The sequence below is a fragment of the Mandrillus leucophaeus genome, unplaced genomic scaffold (genome assembly GCF_000951045.1).
Source record: "Mandrillus leucophaeus isolate KB7577 unplaced genomic scaffold, Mleu.le_1.0 Scaffold83, whole genome shotgun sequence".
Taxonomy (NCBI): domain Eukaryota; kingdom Metazoa; phylum Chordata; class Mammalia; order Primates; family Cercopithecidae; genus Mandrillus; species Mandrillus leucophaeus.
In genome coordinates, this window is record NW_012109030.1 from 338,824 (window position 1) to 362,254 (window position 23,431).

General features: G+C 36.1%; 1 protein-coding gene across 3 annotated transcripts in view; it reads left to right on the forward strand.

Annotated features, from left to right (window-relative positions):
• The window catches only part of TRDMT1 (tRNA aspartic acid methyltransferase 1), a 61,214-nt gene that overhangs the window by 16,231 nt on the left and 21,552 nt on the right, over nucleotides 1-23,431 (forward strand). For all 3 annotated transcript variants that reach the window (XM_011968098.1, XM_011968100.1, XM_011968101.1), the window contains exons 2-3: nucleotides 12,287-12,396; nucleotides 21,597-21,673. In XM_011968098.1, the coding sequence (XP_011823488.1) occupies nucleotides 12,287-12,396; nucleotides 21,597-21,673 (187 nt within the window). The remainder of the gene's footprint in view (nucleotides 1-12,286; nucleotides 12,397-21,596; nucleotides 21,674-23,431) is intronic.

A 23,431-nucleotide genomic window follows, 5' to 3' on the forward strand; every position in this document is an offset into this window, starting at 1 on the left:
TGTTTGGTTTTCTGTCCTTGCGATAGTTTGCTCAGAATGATCGTTTCCAGCTTCATCCATGTCCCTGCAAAGGACATGAACTCATCCTTTTTTATGGCTGCACAGTATTCCATGGTGTATATGTGCCACATTTTCTTAATCTAGTCTGTCACTGATGGACATTTGGGTTGGTTCCAAGTCTTTGCTATTGTGAATGGGCCACAATAAACATACGTGTGCATGTGTCTTTATAGCAGCATGATTTATAATCCTTTGGGTATATCCCCAGTAATGGGATGGCTGGGTCAAATGGTATTTCTAGTTCTAGATCCTTGAGGAATCGCCACACTGTCTTCCACAATGATTGAACTAGTTTACAGTCCCACCAGCAGTGTAAAAGTGTTCCTGTTTCTCCACATCCTCTCCAGCACCCGTTGTTTCCTGACTTTTTAATGATCGCTATTCTAACTGGTGTGAGATGGTATCTCATTGTGGTTTAGATTTGGATTTCTCTGATGGCCAGTGATGAGCATTTTTTCATGTGTCTGTTAGCTGCATAAATGTCTTCTTTTGAGAAGTGCTGCATTGACGAGTTTTAAATCAAACCTGATCCTTTCTAGCATTTGATATTCTCATTTTTAAAAAGTCTTTGCACTTTCAATAATAATAATGGCAAACATTTATTATATGCCAGACACTAATCAAGTGTATTATAGTTATTATCTCATTTAATCCTCAGAAAATCCTTTGGCAGGGGTACTTTATTATCCTCTGAATAGGTGAAGATACTGAGGCTTAAAGACAAATAAATTTGCCTAAATCACACAACTGGAAATAGCCAAGCTAGGATTTAAATGCAGAATTCTAGCAGAGAAAGAGATAAATACACAAACAGATATCCATATTCTAAACCTTCATCAGGATGTGTGAATACACACACACAAAATAAAACATTCCATAAGAATGTCCCTAAGACAACTATGATAAAAAATAAAATAATAATGCCTAATGTTGAATACTGTGTGGCTTAGTGGAAAAAGATTTGTGGAGAATGATATTGTTAGGAGGATGCTTGGAAAGGGGAAATGAATGAGACAGTTGAAGTCCATAGGTCTTATGACAAGCCTATACTTTCTGGCCTACTGCAAAATTGTAAAACTTAACTCTTCTTTTAGAGGTATCTGTAGCAGAAATTATACTGCTAGTGTTTTGTAGGATAAGATTTGAAATTTTATTGAGTAAATAATGAAAAGTATAAGCTTTCAAGGAGGGTTAACTATAAAGCAAAGAAGGCTCAGAATGGCAAGACGAATTTAACGAGGATTTTCTTAGGCTAATTTTAGGGATCTTTGTGAGTTTATTATATATTATACTATATGTTATAAAATATTATTAAAATAATTATACTTTTACAAGTCTTAAAAAATTCAGTTAACTAGATATAGAGTACTAACATTTATATCACTTTTGATTTTTTCCATTGACTTTTCCTTAAATATGTCAGAAATGATCAGCTTATAAATTATGAGAAAGCATCAGTAAAGAGGACTGTAAACATTTTATAGTAAGGAACCATTCATGAGTGGTCATTCACTGAAAACAAATTTATGTAAAACAAAATCAAAGTCTTTGTTGTTCACACATGTAATTGACTGGATCCCATGTGTTTCTTGTATTTCTTGAGTTTTTGAGTAGTTTATATCTTTCGACTTCTATAAGCGTGTGAATAGGTTACTTTCAGCCCTACATTTTTTTGGTCGTATGCTAGCTACTTGCTGATCTTTAAAAGACTTTCATAAAGTAGTTTAATTTTTATTTTTTCTTTTGATGGTCGTTGAGTTGGCAGATAAAATAATGCACTGAGTTATAATTGTTGTAATTATAATGAGTTATAATTGTTTACTGGTGTGTATGTGCCTGTGACGGGTCACAGCGCAATTGGCATGCTTTGAGAAAAGAGCCAAACCTTTCTTGTCATCCTTGTTACTTTCCTTTTGTTGTTTTTCAGGATCAAAACCAAGAGCAGTATTGAATTCTTTTGTTTGATAAAAATCATTTTTTTTGGTTTGCTTTTTGCCAATTATAAAAATAGTACATTCTTGCTGGGCACAGTGGCTCATGCCTGTAATCCCAGCACTTTGGGAGGCCGAGGTGGGTAGATCTACGAGGTCAGGAGTTCGAGACCAGCCTGGCCAATGTGGTGAAACCCTGTCTCTTACTAAAAATACAAAAATTAGCCGGGCATGCTGGCACACGCCTGTAGTACAGGAAGCTGAGGCAGAAGAATCGCTTGAACCTGGGAGGTAGAAGTTGCAGTGAGCCGAGATCGTGTCATGGCACTCCAGCCTGGGCAACAGAGCAAGAGTCTATCTCAAAAAAATAAGTAAATATATAAATAAAATAATAGTATATTCTCATTGTAAAAAAAAATCAAATTATTCAAAAGAGTTTAAAGGAAGAAGTAAGAATTACCTCCAGATCTCACCACCAGGAGTTAGCCTTTGTTGATATTTGCCATTCTCTGTCTTAAGGTGCACACATACACATACACTTTAAAAAACTTGAATTTTTACTCAACAAGATATTCCGTAATTGCTCTATGTAGTAAATAATATGGATATCGCTTTGTGACAGTAAATATGGATGTTATCTTTGTAACATCTCTATTTTCATACATGTATGTAATCTTACACTTGTATCTTTACATACTTGTCTACATTTTTTCTTAGCAAACATTTCCAGATGTAGTATAACTAGGTCTAATAATCAAAAGAATTATATCAATTTATACTACAAATGACATGAGGCAGAGCACATTTTCTTAAATCCTTGCTGGCATTATACAGTGTTCATTTATTCAATCTTTGCCAGTCTGCTAGGTAAAACTGATTAATGTGGATTTCTGTCATTATTGGTGAGGTTAAGCGTCTTTTATATGTTTATCGATCATTTAAAATTCAGCGTTTTTGAATTGCTTGTAATGAAATTTCTGTTTTAACTGTTTTACCTTCAGGACTTGAACTTTGTAAGATCGCGCCACTGCACTCTAGCCTGGGCGACAGAGCGAGACTCCGTCTCAAAAAAAAAAAAAAAAAAAAAAAAAATTGGTGAGACTGGGCAACTGAAAATATTCTGTGCTCCTTAAAAGACATGGGAACTATAGTTTATAAGTAGTTCTCTCTCTGTATTTGTTGTATTTAGTATCCATATGTAGAAATAGGTAATTGGGTATTTACTCCCCAAATTGAAGACACTTGACCTTCTTTCTTCAATTTAGGACAGTTTTATCAAGAAGAATGCTTCTATTTTGTAGATGCATGGTTAATTACTTACTTACGGGACTTTTGCATTCATATTGCTCTATTTGCCAGTTTGGAATTTGAAATGCTTCTCCTCATAGGAACAAATGGCATATTCGTGTGTGTTCACTTGAATGCCACTTAGAAGTGTTATTTGCGAGTGACAGAAACTTAGCTCAGACTGATTTCCTAAAAGTTGTAAATATGGACTCATTTAATTGACCAGGTCCAAATGTAGGCCCAGTTAGGGGTACAGCTTGAAGCAGTGACTCAAATCATGTCACCAGAAACCAGTTTTTTCTCCATGTATCTCAGCTTTGTTTCTTCTAGGTTGGGTGCATTTTTATATATATTCTCCCCTTATTGCATCAAAATGGCTGTAGTAGCCTCTGAACTTATATCTATCCAAGGTTAAACCTGGTAAGAAAGATCAAGCAACTCTTGCTATTAATAGTTACAAAAGAAATAGCCAGCGGTCCCCTCTTATTGTGCCTAATTGGCTAGTTTTGAGTTGCATGCCCATCCTGAAACCGGTCTGGCTAGTCTTACTGGCTCAGACACTTGACCCAGACTTCTAGAAGCTAGGAAAGAAGGATTTGATGCCGTCGGAACCACTTCAGCAGAGTATGAGTGAGGTAAGATTCCCCCAAAGAAAATTTGGGACTATTGCCCGAAAAGGAGGGCCAGATGCTTGTAAAACAGAAAACAAATGTCCACACGTTTTGTATCCTCACTAGAGTGCTCAGTACATGATAGGTAATCTCACAGATATTTACTTACTGCCTGACAATAGCATTATTTGGACTATATTTAAGATATTTGTAAGATAAATAGAATTTTGTAGGTTATCCTGGGAACTTCATTGTAGGTGTTTCCAAGGTAAAAAATTTGACCTAAATGTCAAACAGTTACTAAAAATGAGCATTGAGATAGTCATATAAGATCAGACTTGTTAAATACTTTTTAAGCTAGCAGTGTTCTCAGAAACAGGACAACAAGGAGGGTAATCAATAATAATTAGGAGTTGATTTTAGGAAATGTAAATTCACTCATTCTCTTGTATGTATTCAGTCAGTAGACGTTTATTGAGGGCCTATTCTGTGCCAATTACTGCAATGCCTGGGTGCTGAGAGTACCCATATGAATGAGACATGGTGTCAGCACTGAGATGATCGACCAGTCTAGTGAGAGAGCCACTGTCCTGGGAAAAATGTGACAGAAGAGTGAACTGGAGTGTGATGAGAGTGCACAGATCACCCTTCATGGTCCATCATGGCAAATGAAGCTCAAGTCATTACATCTGCTTTCCAAACCTCCAGTGGAAAGACCAGAAAGCACAGGGAACTACCACTCTCTTCCTTTATAGAACACCCTCTGAGAGTCTGATGCACTTATTCTGTCTCATTAGTCTAACCTTAGTCCATGGCTGCGTCTAGCTGTAGAGGGGTGGCAGATATCCTTTTAGCAGGGTGCATTGCCACAGTGAATAAATTTGATGTTTGGTTATTGAAGAGGAGGAAGAAATAAATGTTGGGATATGCAGATAATTTTTGCAGAGATAGTATAACTAGAAATCATATTTTTGAGTCATTAGTAAAACATATTAGTAAAATTTCATTAGCAAAATTTAATTTGATATAAAATGTACTTCAAAGGGACTGAGCACTAAGGAGAAATTGTGAAGTTCCTTGAGTTCTATAATAGGAAAAAGGTGATGTTTGCTATCCACCTTTCATACTGTTTCTTAAGTACTCATTTGCTTAGTGTTGAGTTTAGCATATTGCTAGGTAGTTTGAAATGGGAAGAGCAACAAGGGATTGAAGATTGATTATCATCAAAAAAGGCATGGGACTATTTCGCCTAAGGTCCAGCTCTGTCTGGGAAATATGTTTCTCTCCTAATAGACAGTTATAAGTAGAACGAAAAAAATTAAGCATTAATGCAGTGTTACTTCATGTTGATTCCTACAAATCAGGTTTTCTCTGCACTGAATATGGAAAGAGAATTTTTTTTTTTTTTTTTTTTTTTTGAGACGAAGTTTTGCTCTTTTGCCCAGGCTGGAGTGAAGTGGTATGATCTCGGCTCACTGCAACCTCTGCCCTGTGGGTTCAAGCGATTCTCCTGCCTCAGGCCCCCGAGTAGCTGGGATTACAGGTGCCTACCACCATGCCTGGCTGATTTTTGTATTTTTAGTAGAGACGGGGTTTTGCCATGTTGGCCAGGCTGGTCTCGAACTCCTGACCTCAGGTGATCCACCTGCCTCAGCCTCCCAAAGTGCTAGGATTAACAGCGTGAGCCACTGCACCCGGTGGAAAGAGAAAATTTATATTGTTTGTCATAGTTTACTTAGAGACTTACTATTTTTATTCCTTAGTAGTTATTTTAAAAGTAGTATCTAGGAAAGGCAAATTAATAAAGATAACTGTAAAAGAGCACTTCTCTTGAATCAGTTCTTTAGTTTCTAACCAGTGAATTAGGATGAAAAGGCCAAGATCTTTGTCAATAATGGCAGGTAGTAAAAGATGATCTGAAGACCTACCCTTCTTACCTAAATGCTCATAGAGTATTAGGGGTAGAAAGTATCTTTAGAGGTTTGCTTTAGTGGGACTATCTTCCTCCACATTGGATAAAATGAGTAATAAATATCCTGGGAAGAAAATTTTTTTGCCCTGTCTTAAAAAAATCCTTTCCCCAATCCCTCCGATTTCTCTCTTTCATTCTAGGGTTTGATAGCAAGGTCAGGAAAGCTTTTCCCATCAATGGGATTAAATTTTAGCCCGTTTTCTGTTTTTCCTTTTTTTTTCTTTTTTTTAGTAGAGATTAGAATCAACTAGTTTTTGTCATTTGTGAAGATCTTCCTACATTACTCGAAACTCTTTCAAAAATATTTCTCCTGCAGTTCATCTGCCAGATGAACAGTATGAGTCTTAAGCTTTTCTCACTGGTCTAATTTTCTAACCTTAATGATAACGATTGTTTTAATTTTGATTTTTGAATTTTAATTAGAATAATCATTATCATTATTATTTTATCTATTTAATCTATAATATTCCAGATAAATGCCAAGCAGTGAATATGAATTTTAATAATTATTGAGCATCTACTATATCCTAGGCATTTGTTACCTATATTCTTTAGAGACCAGTTTATGCCCCTGGAACTTGAGGTCCCTGCATCCTCAGGACTAATGGTAATGCTGGACTATGTGGCCTTTCTGTAGCACCTGCTGAAAGTGGATAACTAAATTGCTTTTTCTCTTCTCTTCTGCTGAGGCAAGCTTCAGGGCTGGTGCGAGGTTAGGGGTTGAGGGGCTGGGGAAGCTGTATTAGCTACCTCATGACATCAACATGACTTTAAATAGACTTTCCTAGAGACGTACCAGAAAGATTACTTATGCCTTAATTTTCTTTCTCAAGGTCCTCCTCAAAACTCCAAATTGCATTATATTATCTGACATGACATCTTTATTTTCCATTCCATGTAAATTCCTTCAGTGTGCTCCTTTTTTTTTTTTACATTAATTTGCCATATTTCTCTCTTACACCACTTCTCTGGCTCTGGTGTGTCTTTTGGTATTTTGTTGAAAAATAAATTCTCCTAAGATACAGTGTCGAGGATGTGATAATTTCTGTTGCGGGAAGTCAGGGACCCCGAACAGAGGGACCAGCTGAAGCCATGGCAGAAGAACATAAACTGTGAAGATTTCATGGACATTTATTAGTTCCCCAAATTAATACTTTTATAATTTCTTATGCCTGTCTTTACTGTATCTCTGAACATACATTGTGAAGATTTCATGGACACTTACCACTTCCCCAATCAATACTCTTGTGATTTCCTATGCCTGTCTTTAATCTCTTAATCCCGTCATCTTCGTAAGCTGAGGAGGATGAATGTCACCTCAGGACCCTGTGATGATTGCATTAACTGCACAAATTGTTTGTAGAGCATGTGTGTTTGAACAATATGAAATCCGGGCACCTTGAAAAAAGAACAGGATAACAGCAATCTTCAGGGAACAAGGGAGATATGACTTGGAGCCTGACTGCCAGTGAGCCAGGCGGAGCAGAGCCATATTTCTCTTCTTTCAAAAGCAAATAGGAGAAATATCGCTGAATTATTTTTTTCAGCAAGGAACATCCCTGAGAAAGAGAACGTGCCCTGAGGGTTGGTCTATAGATGGCCCCCTTAAGGCGACCGCTTTTTACGGTTGAAGCTGAAGGGATGAAATAAGCCTCGGTCTACTGTAACGCTCCCAGGCTTATTAGGACGAGGAAATTCCCGCCTAATAAATTTTGGTCAGACAGGTTGTCTGCTTTCAAACCCTGTTTCCTGATAAGATGTTATCAATGACAATGTGTGCCTGAAACTTCATTAGCAATTTTAATTTCACCCCATCCTGTGGTCCTGTGATCTCACCCTTCCTCCACTTGCTTTGTGATATTTTATTACCTTGTGAAGCATGTGATCTCTGTGACCCACACCCTATTCATGCACTCGCTCCCCTTTTGAAAATCACTAATAAAAACTTGCTGGTTTTACGGCTCGGGGAGTATCACGGAACCTACCGACGTGTGATGTCTCCCTCGGATACCCAGCTTTAAAATTTCTCTCTCATACTCTTTCCCTTCATTTCTCAAACCAGCCGGGATGCCTAGGAAATAGAAAAGAACCCACAGTAAATATCGGGGGTGGGGTTTCCCCTGATAAATTTCATAGGTCCCCAGCAGTTCTTATCCATATTTTGGCTGGTGGTCTCTTATATTTAGTCAGGTATTAGTAACAATAATAATCTAAGGTATGTCTTCACACAAAGTAAATTTTTTGTTTTTTGACTATTAGCTGAACTTCTATGGAAACTTTCTAAGGAAATTGGATGTTTGAAAAATATTTTTAATGTATTTTTAATTTTATTCTTGGAAATAATTTATCAGCAATTTTTAAAATGCAAGAACTTTTTTTTTTTTTTCCTTCCCCGAGACAGAGTCTCGCTCTGTCATCTAGGCTGGAGTGCAATGGCACAATCTCAGCTCACTGCACCCTCCGCCTCCTGGGTTCAAGCGATTCTCCTGCTTCAGCCTCCCAAGTAGCTGGGATTATAGGCGTGTGCCACCATGCCCGGCGAATTTTTGTATTTTTGGTAGAGATGGGGTTTCACTATGTTGGCCAGGCTGATCTCAAACTCCTGACCTCAAATTATGCACCCTCCTTGACCTCCCAGAGTGCTGGGATTATAGGTGTGAGCCACCTCACCCAGCAAAGTGCAAGAACTTTTGAAAAGAACCAAGCAGTATACTTTACTAGTAGTGATAAAACATTTGGCAGCAATATTAAGTTCAGATCCTTATAGGTCTGTACGTTCTTTAGTACTTTTATTCCTAACTGAGCCGGCACTTTGAATGAAAGGACATTGGATGTATTCAACCGATATTTCATCTTACATCTAGATGTCAGTGTTAACATACCTGACTAAATGTCTCAGGTATGAGTATAATGAGTAATTCAGTAGTTACTCACCTATATGAGATATATATTAGAAAATAAATAATAAAGAAGGAACAAAATTTTAAAAATGTCTTTCCTTATTTCAAAGTGGACTAGTTATGCCCTAATTTTCTTTCTCAAGGTCCTCCTCAAAACTCCAGACTGCATTATATTATCTAGCATAATATCTTTACAATTACATTTTTTACATTTGTATTTACATTTTGTAAATATTGATTTTTCCCCATATTAATAACTACACAAGAACAGTTAAATTTTTTGATTTATTTGGTTAGGAAAGTCAAGAAAAGTGTGAACTTGCAAAGCTTTTCACTACTACCAACCAAAAGTTCTTCCCTGCAGCTTTTCCAGAAAGAATCATCAGAAAAAGAAAGGAAAGTATTGCTATTCGTGTGTGTGTGTGTGTGTGTGTGTGTGTGTGTGTGTGTGTGTGTGTGTTTCTTGTCTATTTTGGTAAGAAGCATATTGAAAGCAAGAATTATGTATGTATCCTCAGTGACATTTCTAACATCTCACCTAGAAGTCTCTCTGGAAATAACTAAATCTACCTTTTAAATTTAGTCCTCATATAAATGGAAGCGTGATGTCCTTATGTATTCCTTACAGAGCCAATCTGACAACCTTTTAAAATAATTTGTATTGTGTTTCTCAGCCAAGCATGGTGGCTCATGCCTGTAATCCCAGCACTTTGGAAATCTGAGGCAGGCATATCACTTGAGGTCAGGAGTTCGAGACCAGCCTGGCTAGCATGGTGAAACCCTGTCTCTACTAAAAATATGAAAATTAGCTGGGTGTGGTGGCATGTGCCTGTAGTTTCTGTTACTCTGGAGACTGAGGCAGGAGAATCAAATTGCTTGAACCTGGGAGGTGGAGGTTGCAGTGAGCCAAGATCACGCCACTGAACTCCAGCCTGGGCAACAGAGTGAGACGCTCTCTCAATAAATAAATAAATAAATAAAATAAAATAATTATGTTTCTCTAAGTAGGATATCTCACCTTTTTTTTTTTTTTTTTTTTAAGTCAGGCTTCCTGTTAATAAATATGAAATCCTGAATAATAACTGAAATATCATGAATAAAGTCTAGGCAAAGTAATATGTCAAAGTACTGAAAACACATCCTCTTCCTCTATTTCAATGAGAAGATATTCACAAATCCCTTTCCCAAATTCTGCCTCCTGTTTGAGAATTACTACTCTTGGATCACTCAAGTGATGGAGCTCACATAGGCAAAATTCTATAGAATTATGTTCACTTTGACATTTTTAATTATACATTTTCAAAATCTAAGTAAAGAATTTTGGAGATTATAGATTTAAACCGTATACTAAGAAATATCAAGACAACTTGTCTTTGGAGCTCAAGTTAAAATTTTGACAGAATTGACAGATTTGCTTTTTAAAACTTATCTATAAGTTTAACCTTTTCCTTAGAAACAATAACTGCCCCCCAATTCTATTTTGAGAAGGCAAGTTGAATTAGTGTCAGTAATATGTTAGTACATGCATTTCTCTTAGTGGAAATAACTTTTTAAGTTATGTAGTAAGTCCTAATTTTATAACAGTCTAAAATATGTGCATCAATGCATGCAAGCAGTGCCTGGGCTTATTGGCTTTGAAAATGTATTCTTTCCTGAGAAAGAACTTTCAGTTCATCAGTTTTTGGATCACTATATGAAACACTCATTTGGCAGTTGATTTTTGTCAGTTTTTGTGACCTCCAGGCATATAACACAAGAACATAAAATTAATTATTGATTATAGTACAGATTCAGCACATCACTGTACATTTTCACTCAACCTGAAAAAAAGATAAAAGTCCTATTAACCAACGTCAGGCAATCCCAGTTTGCTTCATATATAGTGGAAATACAAGCAGGCTACATCATGCTGATTAGAACATATTTAACAAAACAGTAAAATAGTACAATGAAGTCTATTTAATTGTCAGCTCTCTTACAGTGATTAGTAGTAGCTTAATTCTTGACTTGAATTATGATAGTTTTGTGATTTTGCAAATTGATCCTTATATATTAGTATTTTCTGTTGTTTAGAAGCCTTCTTGATTTGTATTTCAAGATCTGATGACTTTAACAGATATGATTTATAACCTTAAATTTATTTTATACTAAGGCCAGTAACTAGTTACTACACTTAAATGCAGAAGAGGCAGCTGTCTATGGCATTACTAATTAGACCACCAAGTTTGCAGCACACAGGGAATCCTACTTTTCAGCAGCATACCTCGGGGATAACTGGTCCTAGCTGAGTGTCTTGAGCCTAGCAGCCATTTAGTATAAATCCTTGGGGACATTTGTGCCTTTCTTTTCTTCCTGGCTTCATCTCTTCTAGGCCTCAGTGGAAAGTTATGATTGTTTTCTGAGTGTGTGTGAGCCTTTCTCCTTGCCCTGTCTCCTGTGGTCTGCTTTTATTTCCGGGTGTCTGCTGCATGAGTCCTAGTTTCTCACACCATTCTTTTTTTTTTTTTTTTTTCCTTTTTTGATATTTGGGCTAAGCTAAGCAGCTAACTATTAAGCAGCTAATGGTGTTAAAGAAATGGCTACTTGGAACTACTATATAATATTGTATTGTTTTCTCTGATGATTTTCTTAAGTCTCAAATACTTTTATTTTTAAAACTTCACACTTTTTCCTGACTTGGGTCAGGGCATGCACATAATTGGTTTTATACATGTTTGGGGAAAGAGGGTGGTCATTTTAAAATACAGCTATGGCTGCAATTGTGGAGTTCCAATTCTGACTAACATTAAAGAATATGCTAGAATTCTCTGAATCTGAAAACATTTTGAAAATGCTTTTCTTCACCAGCAAGACAGAAGGGCAGTGAAGACATTCCTTTATAATTATTTCCCTTATTCTTCTTATATTGTCTCCTGGTCTGTCAACATTTAAGATGTTGGTAAATGAACCATTTACATTTGGATACCAATTAATTGTTCATCTCATTAAAAACTTATGTAAGCTTTAATTGGGTGAATTTTGTCAAATGTGAATTACATCTCAATAAAGCTGTTACTAAAAAAAAGAAAAAACTTAAAGCATTTTCAATGGTACTGTGAAGCAGCTTTGCATTAATGTGAGAAGGTACAGGACAAATGGTAATTTATTTATATAAAGTTCCAAATCATAGGGCTTTTAGAATATGCCTCACTTTTCAATTTTTGGTTTAACTTAGGAAAACTTTCTATTTGACTTATAAGTGTGTCTCTTAATGAGGGAGGAAAGCAAATATAAGAGGTAAGCACTAAAATATTTAAATCTTATCTTTAGCATTGGAATGCTGTTTAGAGAGATGAACCAGAAGTCCACGTCCAAATATTTCACTTCATGCCTGGCTTCCCCAGGCCTGACCTTCCATTGACAGTCTGAGATCAGGCTAATGCATGAGGAAGTAAGGAAATGGATTACTAAATTCTGCTATTTTGATTTCTTTCTATAATGAACGTAAGGACTTTTCTTTTCAAGATACTCCATTTGTCATTACAGAAAGCTGTATACCTGCACAAGTGGTGGCTGCCATTGATGTCAACACTGTCGCTAATGAAGTATACAAGTATAATTTTCCTCACACACAGTTACTTGCCAAGACAATTGAAGTGAGTAATTGTCATTGTTTTAATAAGTATGTTGCAAGGGAAATGTGATTGAAAAACACTGGCAAATACTGGTTTCTGGTGGCTTAATTGGAAGATAAAGCATATATAAATTTAAGAGTTCAGAAGAAGGGAATTAACATTTTATATCCTATCAGAAGATAGCATGCTTTAAAAAAAATGTCCAGCGGCCGGGCACGGTGGCTCACGCCTGTAATCCCAGCACTTTGGGAGGCCGAGACGGATGGATCACAAGGTCAGGAGATCGAGACCATCTTGGCTAACACGGTGAAATCCCGTCTCTACTAAAAATACAAAAAACTAGCCGGGTGTGGTGGCGGGCGCCTGTAGTCCCAGCTACTCGGGAGGCTGAGGCAGGAGAATGGCGTGAACCCAGGAGGTGGAGCTTGCAGTGACCCGAGATTGTGCCACTGCGCTCCAGCCTGGGCGACTGAGCGAGACTCTGTCTCAAAAAAAAAATGTCCAGCTATAGAGAGGGAGATCAATATTTTGGTCTCTCAGAGAAATAATTGAAATGTAAGGATATGCTTGACTTCTAAATGCTTGTTCTGTGGTGATATCAAACTTCGAAAAAGTATTTACTTTTATTAAATACTTACATAGTATATATAGTATGCAGTAAGAACAAGGGAGAAAATCATTGGCTTTTACTGAATCCTTCTTATTTTAGCAAACCTGTCAAGGTTAACCTTTTTCACCTGTGGTGACTTCAGCACAAGTATTGAAACACTGATTTATGTTGAGTTATTTTTAAAATAATGTGAAATTGGCTGGGCGCGGTGGCTCACGCCTGTAATCTCAGCACTTTGGGAGGCCGAAGCAGGTGGATCACGGGGTCAGGAGTTCGTAGACCAGCCTGGCTGACATAGTGAAACCTGGTCTCGACTGAAAATACAAAAATTAGCCAGCTGTGGTGGCATAAGCCTGTAGTCCCAGCTACTCAGGAGGCTGAGGCAGGAGAATCTCTTGAACCCGGAAGACGGAGGTTGCAGTGAGCCAAGATCGCGTCACTGCACTCCAGCCTGGGCGATTTTGTCTCAAAAAAAAAAAAGAAAGAAATTGTGTTTTTTCTCCTAATTTATCATGAAAAATTTTACAAACAAATTTTTTCATGAAGCCATAATTTACATGCAATAAACACGTAGTTTATTGTATGTAATTTTAAGTGGGCAGTTTGAGTTTCGACTCAATCATCAACTGTGTAACTACCACCACCACAATCAAGACTTAGAACATTTCCATCATGCTAAGTTGTTCTTAGTGCCACATTTCCGTCAGTCTCCAACCTCAACCCAGGCGATGATGGATCTGCTTTCTTTTCATTATGGATTAAGTTTTCCCTTTCTAGTGTATCACAAATAAAATCATAAGAGTGTAATTCTTTTGAGTGGAACTGCTTTTGTTTAGTGTTGATGGTTTTGGAATTCATCATATTTTGTTGTATATCAGTAGTTTGCTCTTTTTTATTGTTGAGTAATATTTTGTATAATAGACTATCATATACTACAATACGTGTCTCTATTCACATTATTATAGACATTTAAATCATTTCTAGTTTTTTACCATTACAAGTAAAGTTGCAAATATGTTCAAATCTGTGTGGATCTTAGTTTTCCTTTATTGTGGATAAATACCTAAATTTATTAAACTTTATGAGAAAATACCAAATTTTCCAAGTTTTTGAAGTGTTTTTACCGTTTTACATTGTCGCTATTAATGTTTAACTGAGAAATTTCACATCCTTACCAACACTTGATATTGCTGGTCTTTTGAATTTTAGCCATTTTAGTGAGCATGTAGTGGTATTATGGTTTTTAATTTGCATTTCCCTGATGACTAATGAGGTTGAGTATCTTTTTGTGTGCTTATTGGCAATTTGTATATCTTCTCTGTCAATAAATTTCTTGCCCAATTTTTATTATTTGGGTGTTTGTATTATTATTATTTAATTGTGAGAGTTGTTTATCTTTTCTGGATTTAAGTTGTCAGAAATATGCATAACAAATATCTTCTCCAATTCTGTAGCTTCTCTTTTTATTTCCTTAACTATGTCTGTCAAAACACAGACGTTACCATTTTTGTTTTTTCTTGTAGAGGACATGTTTTTTGTGTCCTAAGGAATCTTTGCTTACTCAAGTTTTCTCCTGTTTTCTGAAATTTTATAGTTTTAGTTTTACATTTAGGTCTTTGAACATTTAAAGTTACTTTTTGTGTAGATTGTGAGGTATGGGTCAAGATTTATTTGTTTTCTTACAAGGGGACATAATGTTGTCCCAGAACCATTTACTGAAAAGAATGTCCTTTCCCTAATCAATTTCTTTGATGCCTTTATGTTAAAAAATCATGTATGTGTGGTCTATTTCTGAACTCTCTCTTCAGTAGTATTTATGTTTATTATTATACCAGTAACACTGTTTTGATTGCTGTAGCTTTATAGTATATATTGAATTCAGGCAGTGTTATGTTCTTGAACTTTTGTTTCTCTTTTTCTAGGTTAATTTGGCTGCACTATTCTTTACATTTCTGTGTAAATATTAGGATCAGCTTGCCAATTTCTAAAAAAAAAAAAAACTGATTGAAATTGCACTGATTCATTTTTGGAGAACTGACATCCTAATAAAATGGAGTCTTCCAGTGCACAGATATGCTATCTCCTTTTATTCAGGTCTTCTTTAGTTTTTATCAGCAATGTTTTCTAATACTTAGTGTATAAGTCTCACACATATGTTGGTTAATTTTTCCCTAAATATTTGTGGGGTTTGGTGCTATTACAGGTGAGTCTTTTTGAAATTCATTTTCCAATTGTTTGTTGCTAGCATATAAAAATATACTTATTTTTGTTTATTGCTTTCTATCCTGTGGCTTCTATATTCACATATTAGTCTCGCTGGCAAAAATGAATTTTTAAAGGATTTTCTCCATATGCAATTATATTGTTTGAAAGACAATTTTACTTTTCCCCTTTCAATTTGTGACTTTTTTTTTCTTATCTTATTGCATTGTCTGGGATCTGTTGTACAATGTTAACTAAAAAGGGTTAAAGTGGATATCTTTGCTTTTTTCCAGATGTTAGGAGTGTAGTATTTAGTCATTTGTCATTTAGTATGATGTTAAAGTTTTTTGTAGATGCCTATTATCAGGTTAAGAAAGTTCCTTAACATCTGATTTCTCAGAATTTTTATTATGAATTGGTGTTGAATTTTCTCAAATGTGTTTTTTGAATCTTTTGATGTGACTATATTATTTTTCATTTTAATGCTTTAATATGGTAACTATATTAATTACTTTTTTGAATATTAAATCAATCTTGCAATTCCTGGAATAAATCCTACTTAGTCATGATGAATCATCTTTTTAATGTAGTACTGGATCCAGTTTGCTAATATTTTATTAAGAATTTTTGCATTTACCTGCATAATTTTTTTTGTGTTTTCTTCATAATGTTTTAGTATGGTTTCAGTATTAGAATAATAGTAGGGTCATATTTTCTGGAAGAGTTTGTGAGGAACAGATATTAGTTCCTCAATAAACATTTGATAGAATTTTGTTAGTAAAGCCTTTTGGTCCTGGAGTTGTTTTTTTTTTTTTTTTCCCTTTGGGAAGGTGTTTATGAATTTAATTTTTCAAATTGCTGTAAGGTTATTGAGGCTATCTATTTGAAAGTGTTTGCACATATACTTTCATCCTTTTAATTTTATCCTAATTATATTTTTATATTTAAGTTAGGCTTATTGTAGACAGAATATAGTTGGATCTTTTTTCTTATTCAGTCTTATAATCTCTGCCTTTTAATTGGAGTTTTGTAACATTTACATTTAATCTTGTTATAATATGGTCGAGCTTAATTTAACTACCTTGTTACTTGTTTTCTTTTTCTCTAATCTGTCTTTTGTTTCTTTTTCCCTCTTTTCTTGCCTATTTGGATTTTTAAAAAATTTGTTATTCTTCACTAATGTCCTTTTTAAGACAATTAGTCATAGTATTTATTCAATGTAAACTGAAATTTCTTTTTAAATATCTACATATCTATATCTATCTTTGTTTTTTTTTTCTTATTGGATTCTCTAGGGTTTACAATATGCATCTATTACTTGTGGAAGCCCACCTTCAAATAACATTATACCACTTTATGTTTAAATTTTCACAGTATACCTCCAATTTCCCCTACTGGTCTATTTTGATATTTTGTCTTGCATTTTACTGCTAAAAATGTTATAGCCACCAACATACATTGTTACTATTTTTTGGATTAAGTAGTCAAATATCTATTACAGAACTTTTAAAAAGCACAAAAAGTCTTTTACATTTATCTATATATCTTCAATTTTCAGCTTTTTTTTTTTTTTTTTTTGAGACAGAGTCTTGCTCGGTCGCTCAGGCTGGAGTGCAGTGGCCTGATCTCAGCTTACTGCAAGCTCCGCTTCCCAGATTCACGCCATTCTCATGCCTCAGTCTCCTGATTAGCTGGGACTACAGGCACCTGCCACCACACCCAGCTATTTTTTGTATTTTTAGTAGAGACGGGGTTTCACTGTGTTAGCCAAGATAGTCTCGATCTCCTGACCTCATGATCCACCCGCCTTGGTCTCCCAAAGTGCTGGATTACAGGCGTGAACCACTGCACCATGCCTCAGCACTTTTTATCCTCGTGTTTTAGATCAAAGTTTGCATGTGATATAATTTTTCTTCTTCCTGAAAAACCTTCTTTAGTGTCTCTTGTTGGGTATATATAGAAAGGGACAAATTACCTTGGTACTTTTGAGTAAAAAAGTGTTTTATTTTGTCTTCATTGTGAAATATAATTTTTATGGATTTTTTTTTTTTTTTTTCTTTTTTGGAGAGACAGGGTCTCACTGTGTCGCCCAGGCTGGTCTCAAACTCTTGGGCTCAACTGATCCTCCCACATCAGCCTCTCAAAGTGCTGGGATTGCAGGCATGAGCCACTGTGCCTGGCCCACTGAATCTTTGATTGCATTCATTTTGAAAGATATTTTTGTAAAAATCTGTTTGTTTTCTTTTAATACTTTCCAGTGTTAGCTGGGTTGCTTAATTTCTGACTTAAGGTCTGTAATAATTTCTGTTTTCATTCCTCTTAATATATTGTGTCTTTCTCTGTCTACATTTAAGATTTTATCTTTATCACATGTTTTGAAAAGTTTTATTTCGATGTGCTTTTTATGTTTTTCTTTATTTGTAGTGCTTGGACCTTGTGGTGCTTTTCTTATTTATAATTTTCATCAAATTTGGGGGTTTTGACTATTATTGCTTCAAAAACAATCTCTGATCTCTTTTTTCACTTTCTCCAGTTACATATTGTAGAGTAAATGCTAGCTACCGAAGACAGAGTGATCCATGATAAATATCATTAATGCCTCTGAAGAAGAGAATGACTCCAGTGGAACAAAAACTCTTAGTAAAAATAGATAAAAATTTTCCTAAAATGAAACTTACAATATAACATCCATGAGCCCTTCTGGAACAGAAGACTCCATCACTTAATCTAGCTAAGCAAGAGATGAATCAAAGTAGAAAACCCAGGAATGAAGCTGCCATGTTAGGAGGAAAACTATGGTTAGAAAATAGGTGAAAATGTTGTAAAGCTTTGCAGTGTAGAAGTAATAATGTAATTTGAGTGGGAAGAGGCAGTGAGACACAAAAAATATGTCTTTGCAGATAAATGAAGCTATCAATTTTTTAGGACATTATTCGGTGTTATTACTGTCAGGGTCTCAGCAGAGCTGGGAAAGAGAAAGCTCAGCTGTCAGAGCATCAAAGTAGCTAATTAAGGCAACAAGCCAAAAACAAAGGAGTTAAGCCTTCACTCACTCACGGTGGTGTCACTGGCAAGAATCTAAATGCAGAGACAACGCCACTCTCCCGGTTCCATTTACCCATGGATCTGTGTAGATGTGAGGGCCCTCTCACTGTTGAGGGAATCCTTGGCCTTAAGGGAAGGGCAAGCAGGGTGGGTTAGTAGTGGAAAAGTGCTGGGGACTGAGTCAGGGTGGCACACTCTTCAAGTGTTGTCAGGATCTTCAGGGTTTCCCACACCTCCCCACACAAGGAGGCCTTGGCAGAGAAATTCTGCTCGAGGCCTCAGATAAGGAGACCTCGGAATGAAGGCTCTGGGACTAAGTATGCAAATGTTCCGAGAGCATGACTGCTGGCCTGGTTGCCCGAGACCTTGACTGCACATACACATACACACACACACACACACACACACACACACACACACACACACACACGTCTAAACCCAGTAACATACCAAATGGTGAAACTTTAAAAGTATTCTCACTAAAATAATAAAAAGACAAGGATGTCCACCATTAGCACGACTACTTGATATTGTTGTGGAACTGTTAGCTAATGCACTTACACAGAGAAATATCATGTAAATAGAAATAGAGATTTAAAAATGTGATTGAATATGCCAGAAAACACTAACAAGTTAAGCAAAAATAGTATCTGAGGAATACTTAGTGCTTTAATAAGGAGGCTGGCTACAAAAATATGCTAACCTATTGCATACTATATACAAACAAAAACCTACTAGGAAACATAATAGGAGAAAGTTCCTATTTTTAGTAATGACACAAGAATCTATATAACAAGAAATCTAATTCATATGGAGGTTAAAGAGACTTGAAAATGATGAAAGCGTACTGTGGTTTTGGATAGGATGGCTGAATATTGTAAAAATGTTGGCTCTCTTTCACTAAAACTTCAATAAAATAGTCAAAAGTTGTTGTTTTCTAATCTGCCAAGTTCTTCCTAAAGTTCAAATGAAAATTAAGTTTAAGAATAGCCAGGAAACTTTCTGAGAAAATAAGCAAGAAGGCAGGCAGAGGGACATATACACCTGCCAGTCAACACGGGATGAACAATGTTAGCACACTGACCTGATCTAATATTGTCTGAAAGCAAAAGTGTTTTCCTTAACTTGTATAGTCATATTGGCTTTAAAATGTTTAGTCATTAAAGATAACCTGTGTATTTCCGTGACTGCTTTATTTAATCCAAATACATTTTCATTGACCTAGAATACCAGGTTAAATAAGTTGTGAATGGTTCAATTTAGTGATGAATTTTTGCCTAATTGCCTTATCATTTGGCCTACACTATTAAAAAATCACTATTTTCAAAAAATGCTCATCATCACTGGCCATCAGAGAAATGCAAATCAAAACCACAATGAGATACCATCTCACACCAGTTAGAATGGCGATCATTAAAAAGTCAGGAAACAACAGGTGCTGGAGAGGATGTGGAGAAACAGGAACACTTTTACACTGTTGGTGGGACTGTAAACTAGTTCAATCATTGTGGAAGACAGTGTGGTGATTCCTCAAGGATCTAGAACTAGAAATACCATTTGACCCAGCCATCCCATTACTGAGCACATACCCAAAGGATTATAAATCATGCTGTCATAAAGACACATACACACGTATGTTTACTGCGGCACTATTCACAATAGCAAAGACTTGGAACCAACTCAAATGTCCATCAGTGACAGACTAGATTGAGAAAATGTGGCACATATACACCATGGAATACTGTGCAGCCATAAAAAAGGATGAGTTCATGTCCTTTGCAGGGACATGGATGAAGCTGGAAACGATCATTCTGAGCAAACTATCGCAAGGACAGAAAACCAAACACCGCATGTTCTCACTCATAGGTGGGAATTGAACAATGAGAACACTTGGACACAGGGTGGGGAACATCACACTCTGGGTCCTGTCATGGGGTGGAGGGGTGGGGGAGGGATAGCATTAGGAGAAATACCTAATGTAAATGATGAGTTTTAATGGGTGCAGCACACCAACATGGCACATGTATACATACGTAACAAACCTGCACGTTGTGCACATGTACCCCAGAACTTAAAGTATGTATATATAAAAAAAGAATCTGTTAAAGCTGTAACTTTTTTAGTGGCTAGCTGTATTAGAGACATTGACTCTGTTTACTTCCTTTTGATTCAAGACATAGGATGCCACTGGAATAATTGCTATGAGAGATTGTTGTTTTATTTTTACTTTAGTTTTAGGAATTTAGCTGTTATCATTCCATGTCCAGTTGCTTATCATAATGGCCCTGTATATACAGGCTGTTGAACTTGAATGCGATGTGCTAATACCCTGCCCCGTGTGTTCTGGCTGACTGCTCAGTGTAGAATTTTCAGATTGCTTTCCTTAGCACTGCGGAGTCGAGAAGTGCTTTAGGAAATTTTCAATATCTAATTTTGATTTCATCTTCACAGATGTATCTGTAATTATTTAAAATCCTATGATCAAAAACTGATAAGACATGCACAAACTGTTAATACAATGGAGACAACTGACATGTTCCCACGTTAACTCACTCTTTACAGAATTCAGAGTAAAGCTTTTCCTGCTTTATTCATGTGCTTGAACTTCTTAAAAGTGGGTTATAATTAGGAAGGTTTTGATTCTGGACTGATTTCTTTAAGTTTCTAGCTAAAGATGTGCACTGAGAGTGCTTAATGTGAGTTGGCAAACCCCTGACGTGTGCTTCCCTGTGTTTGTCTTCTGAGATATAGAAAGGGAGCAAACATAGCACAGTTCTCAGCTAGTTAGCCCATTAGGAATTCTTTTGATTCATCTTGTCAACAATCATTTGAAGTTCATTGCACACAACTGCAAATATTTGTGGCTATCTGAGAATTAGGCCCTTTTCCATTTGATAATATATTAACAGATGTATATGAAAGGGATGGTGACTGGTCTGCATATCACATTTGCTAAATAAAGAACATTATTGACAGGTAGGTATTTAAAAATTTCCTAGACCCCATCCCCATGAAAATTGTCAATTATAAAATAAGGTTCTCCATGTTTTACTCCAGAAAACAGCAGTGTTACACTTGAGGCGTGATACAGGCCAGATGTGCTTAGGATCCAGGAAACAATTGTTCCAGCTCTGGGCTGGTGCTGGGAACTTGGGGGAAGTCACTTAATTTCTTATAGCTTCAGTTTACTGCCCCACTTCCTTCACAGTATTGTTTTGAGAAGTTGGTTAACCAAAGTTGATTTGACAAGCATTGTATTATAAACTGTTTCAGTTTCTGATATATTTAGTTATAATTAGTATTTTCCTTCTTCCCCATTCTATCCGTTTTTATGTTTTTGTTCCCCCAAATGTTCATTCCTCAGGGCATTACACTCGAAGAGTTTGACAGATTATCTTTTGATATGATTTTAATGAGCCCTCCATGCCAGCCATTCACAAGGTATGTGTCATAAATATTTCAATGTTGTATCGGTCCATTTTGATGCTGCTGATAAAGACATACCTGAGACTAGGCAATTTACAAAAAAAGAGGTTTCCTAGACTTACAGTTCCATGTGGCTAGGGAAACCTCACAATCATGGCGGAAGGCAAGGAGGAACAAGTCATAGGCAGCAGGTAAAGGGAGAGAGGTTGTGCGGGGAAACTGCCCTTTATAGAACCATCAGCTCTCATGAGACTTATTCACTGTCACAAGAACAGCACAGCAGAGACCTGCCCCCACGATTCAGTTACCTCCCACCAGGTCCCTCCCACAACACGTGGAAATTCAAGATGAGATTTGGATGGGGACACAGCCAAACCATATCAAGTGTTGAGAAAGTGCTTTTGAAGGACTTACTAAATCAAAGCATACCATAGTGTCAAGCATGGACACTTTGAAGTTTATTAGCTGCATTTCATAGTTTGGAAATTTTTTCATAAATCTTTTTATCTACTTACGTTTGTATGTATTTATTTTTAAATAATAATTATTGGGACAGGGTCTTGCTCTGTCACCCAGGCTGCAGTACAGTAGCATGATCACAGCTCCCTGCAGCCTTAATCTCCCAGGTTCAAGCAATCCTTCTGCCTCAGCCTCCTGAGTAGCTGGGACTAAAGGTATACACTGCCATACCCAGCTAATTTTTAAATTTTTTGTAGAGATGGCATCTCACTATGTTGCCATGGCTGGCCTGAAAGCCCCGGGCTCAAGCTATCCTCCCACCTCGACCTCCCAATGTGCTGGGATTACAGGCGGAGCCACTGTGCCCAGCCTCCATTCATATTTATAATTAAGCATTAATCACAAAGGAAATAGCAATTGCTACCAGATGAGCAAATTAATTTGGTCAAAAGTAGATATGCAGTACTGTAGGATACCTCTTTTATACTTACCTAAGACACAATGTTTATTTCCAGCCCAAATTACCTTAATTCATTTAAACTAATGAGCATTCAAGAATATCTTTCTAATACTGATTAAGCAAAGTGAATTTCCGCTATAAATATTCAAGTTCTAAATTGCTTAATTGTACAATTTAAAAGCTAGTTAAGCATGCACTTGTGAACTTTACATTTCTTAAAATTCATATGTACATTGAATAATTCTGACTTTTCATAGCAACATTATAATCTCTTCATTAAAAAAATTATATATATGTGTGTGTATATATAAATATTTGGCTATATGTTTCAGGAAATTATATCTTCAACCAAATCTTGACTAATTCATCTTCATTTAGATATTTTTAATAAGAGTCTTTTGAATTATTTTAAATGATAATAGCAGTAGTAATCCTCTAAGTGTCTTACACAGAGGATGTCATTTAATTTAACAAGCTTATGGGGTAGCCATTGCTGTTATAATGATTTTACAGATGAGAAACTGAGGCATAGAAAGGTTAGTTTTCTCAAGGATATACAATTAAAGAATGTCAGAGCCAAGATTTGTCAATCATTTTATATATTCCATGATTTTAAGTAGAATATCATATGTAATAAGCAGTCTAATTCAATGAATGAATATTCTAATGCTAAATTTCCATCTAGGTTTGGATTTATTTAAACAATTCTCTAGGAAATGAATTCCCCAAGGATTTATTGTTCACCTCCAAGCCAGGCATTTTTTTTTTTTTTTTTTTTTTTTTGAGACAGAGTCTCGCTCTGTCACCCAGGCTGGAGTGTAGTGGCGGGATCTCAGCTCACTGCAAGCTCTGCC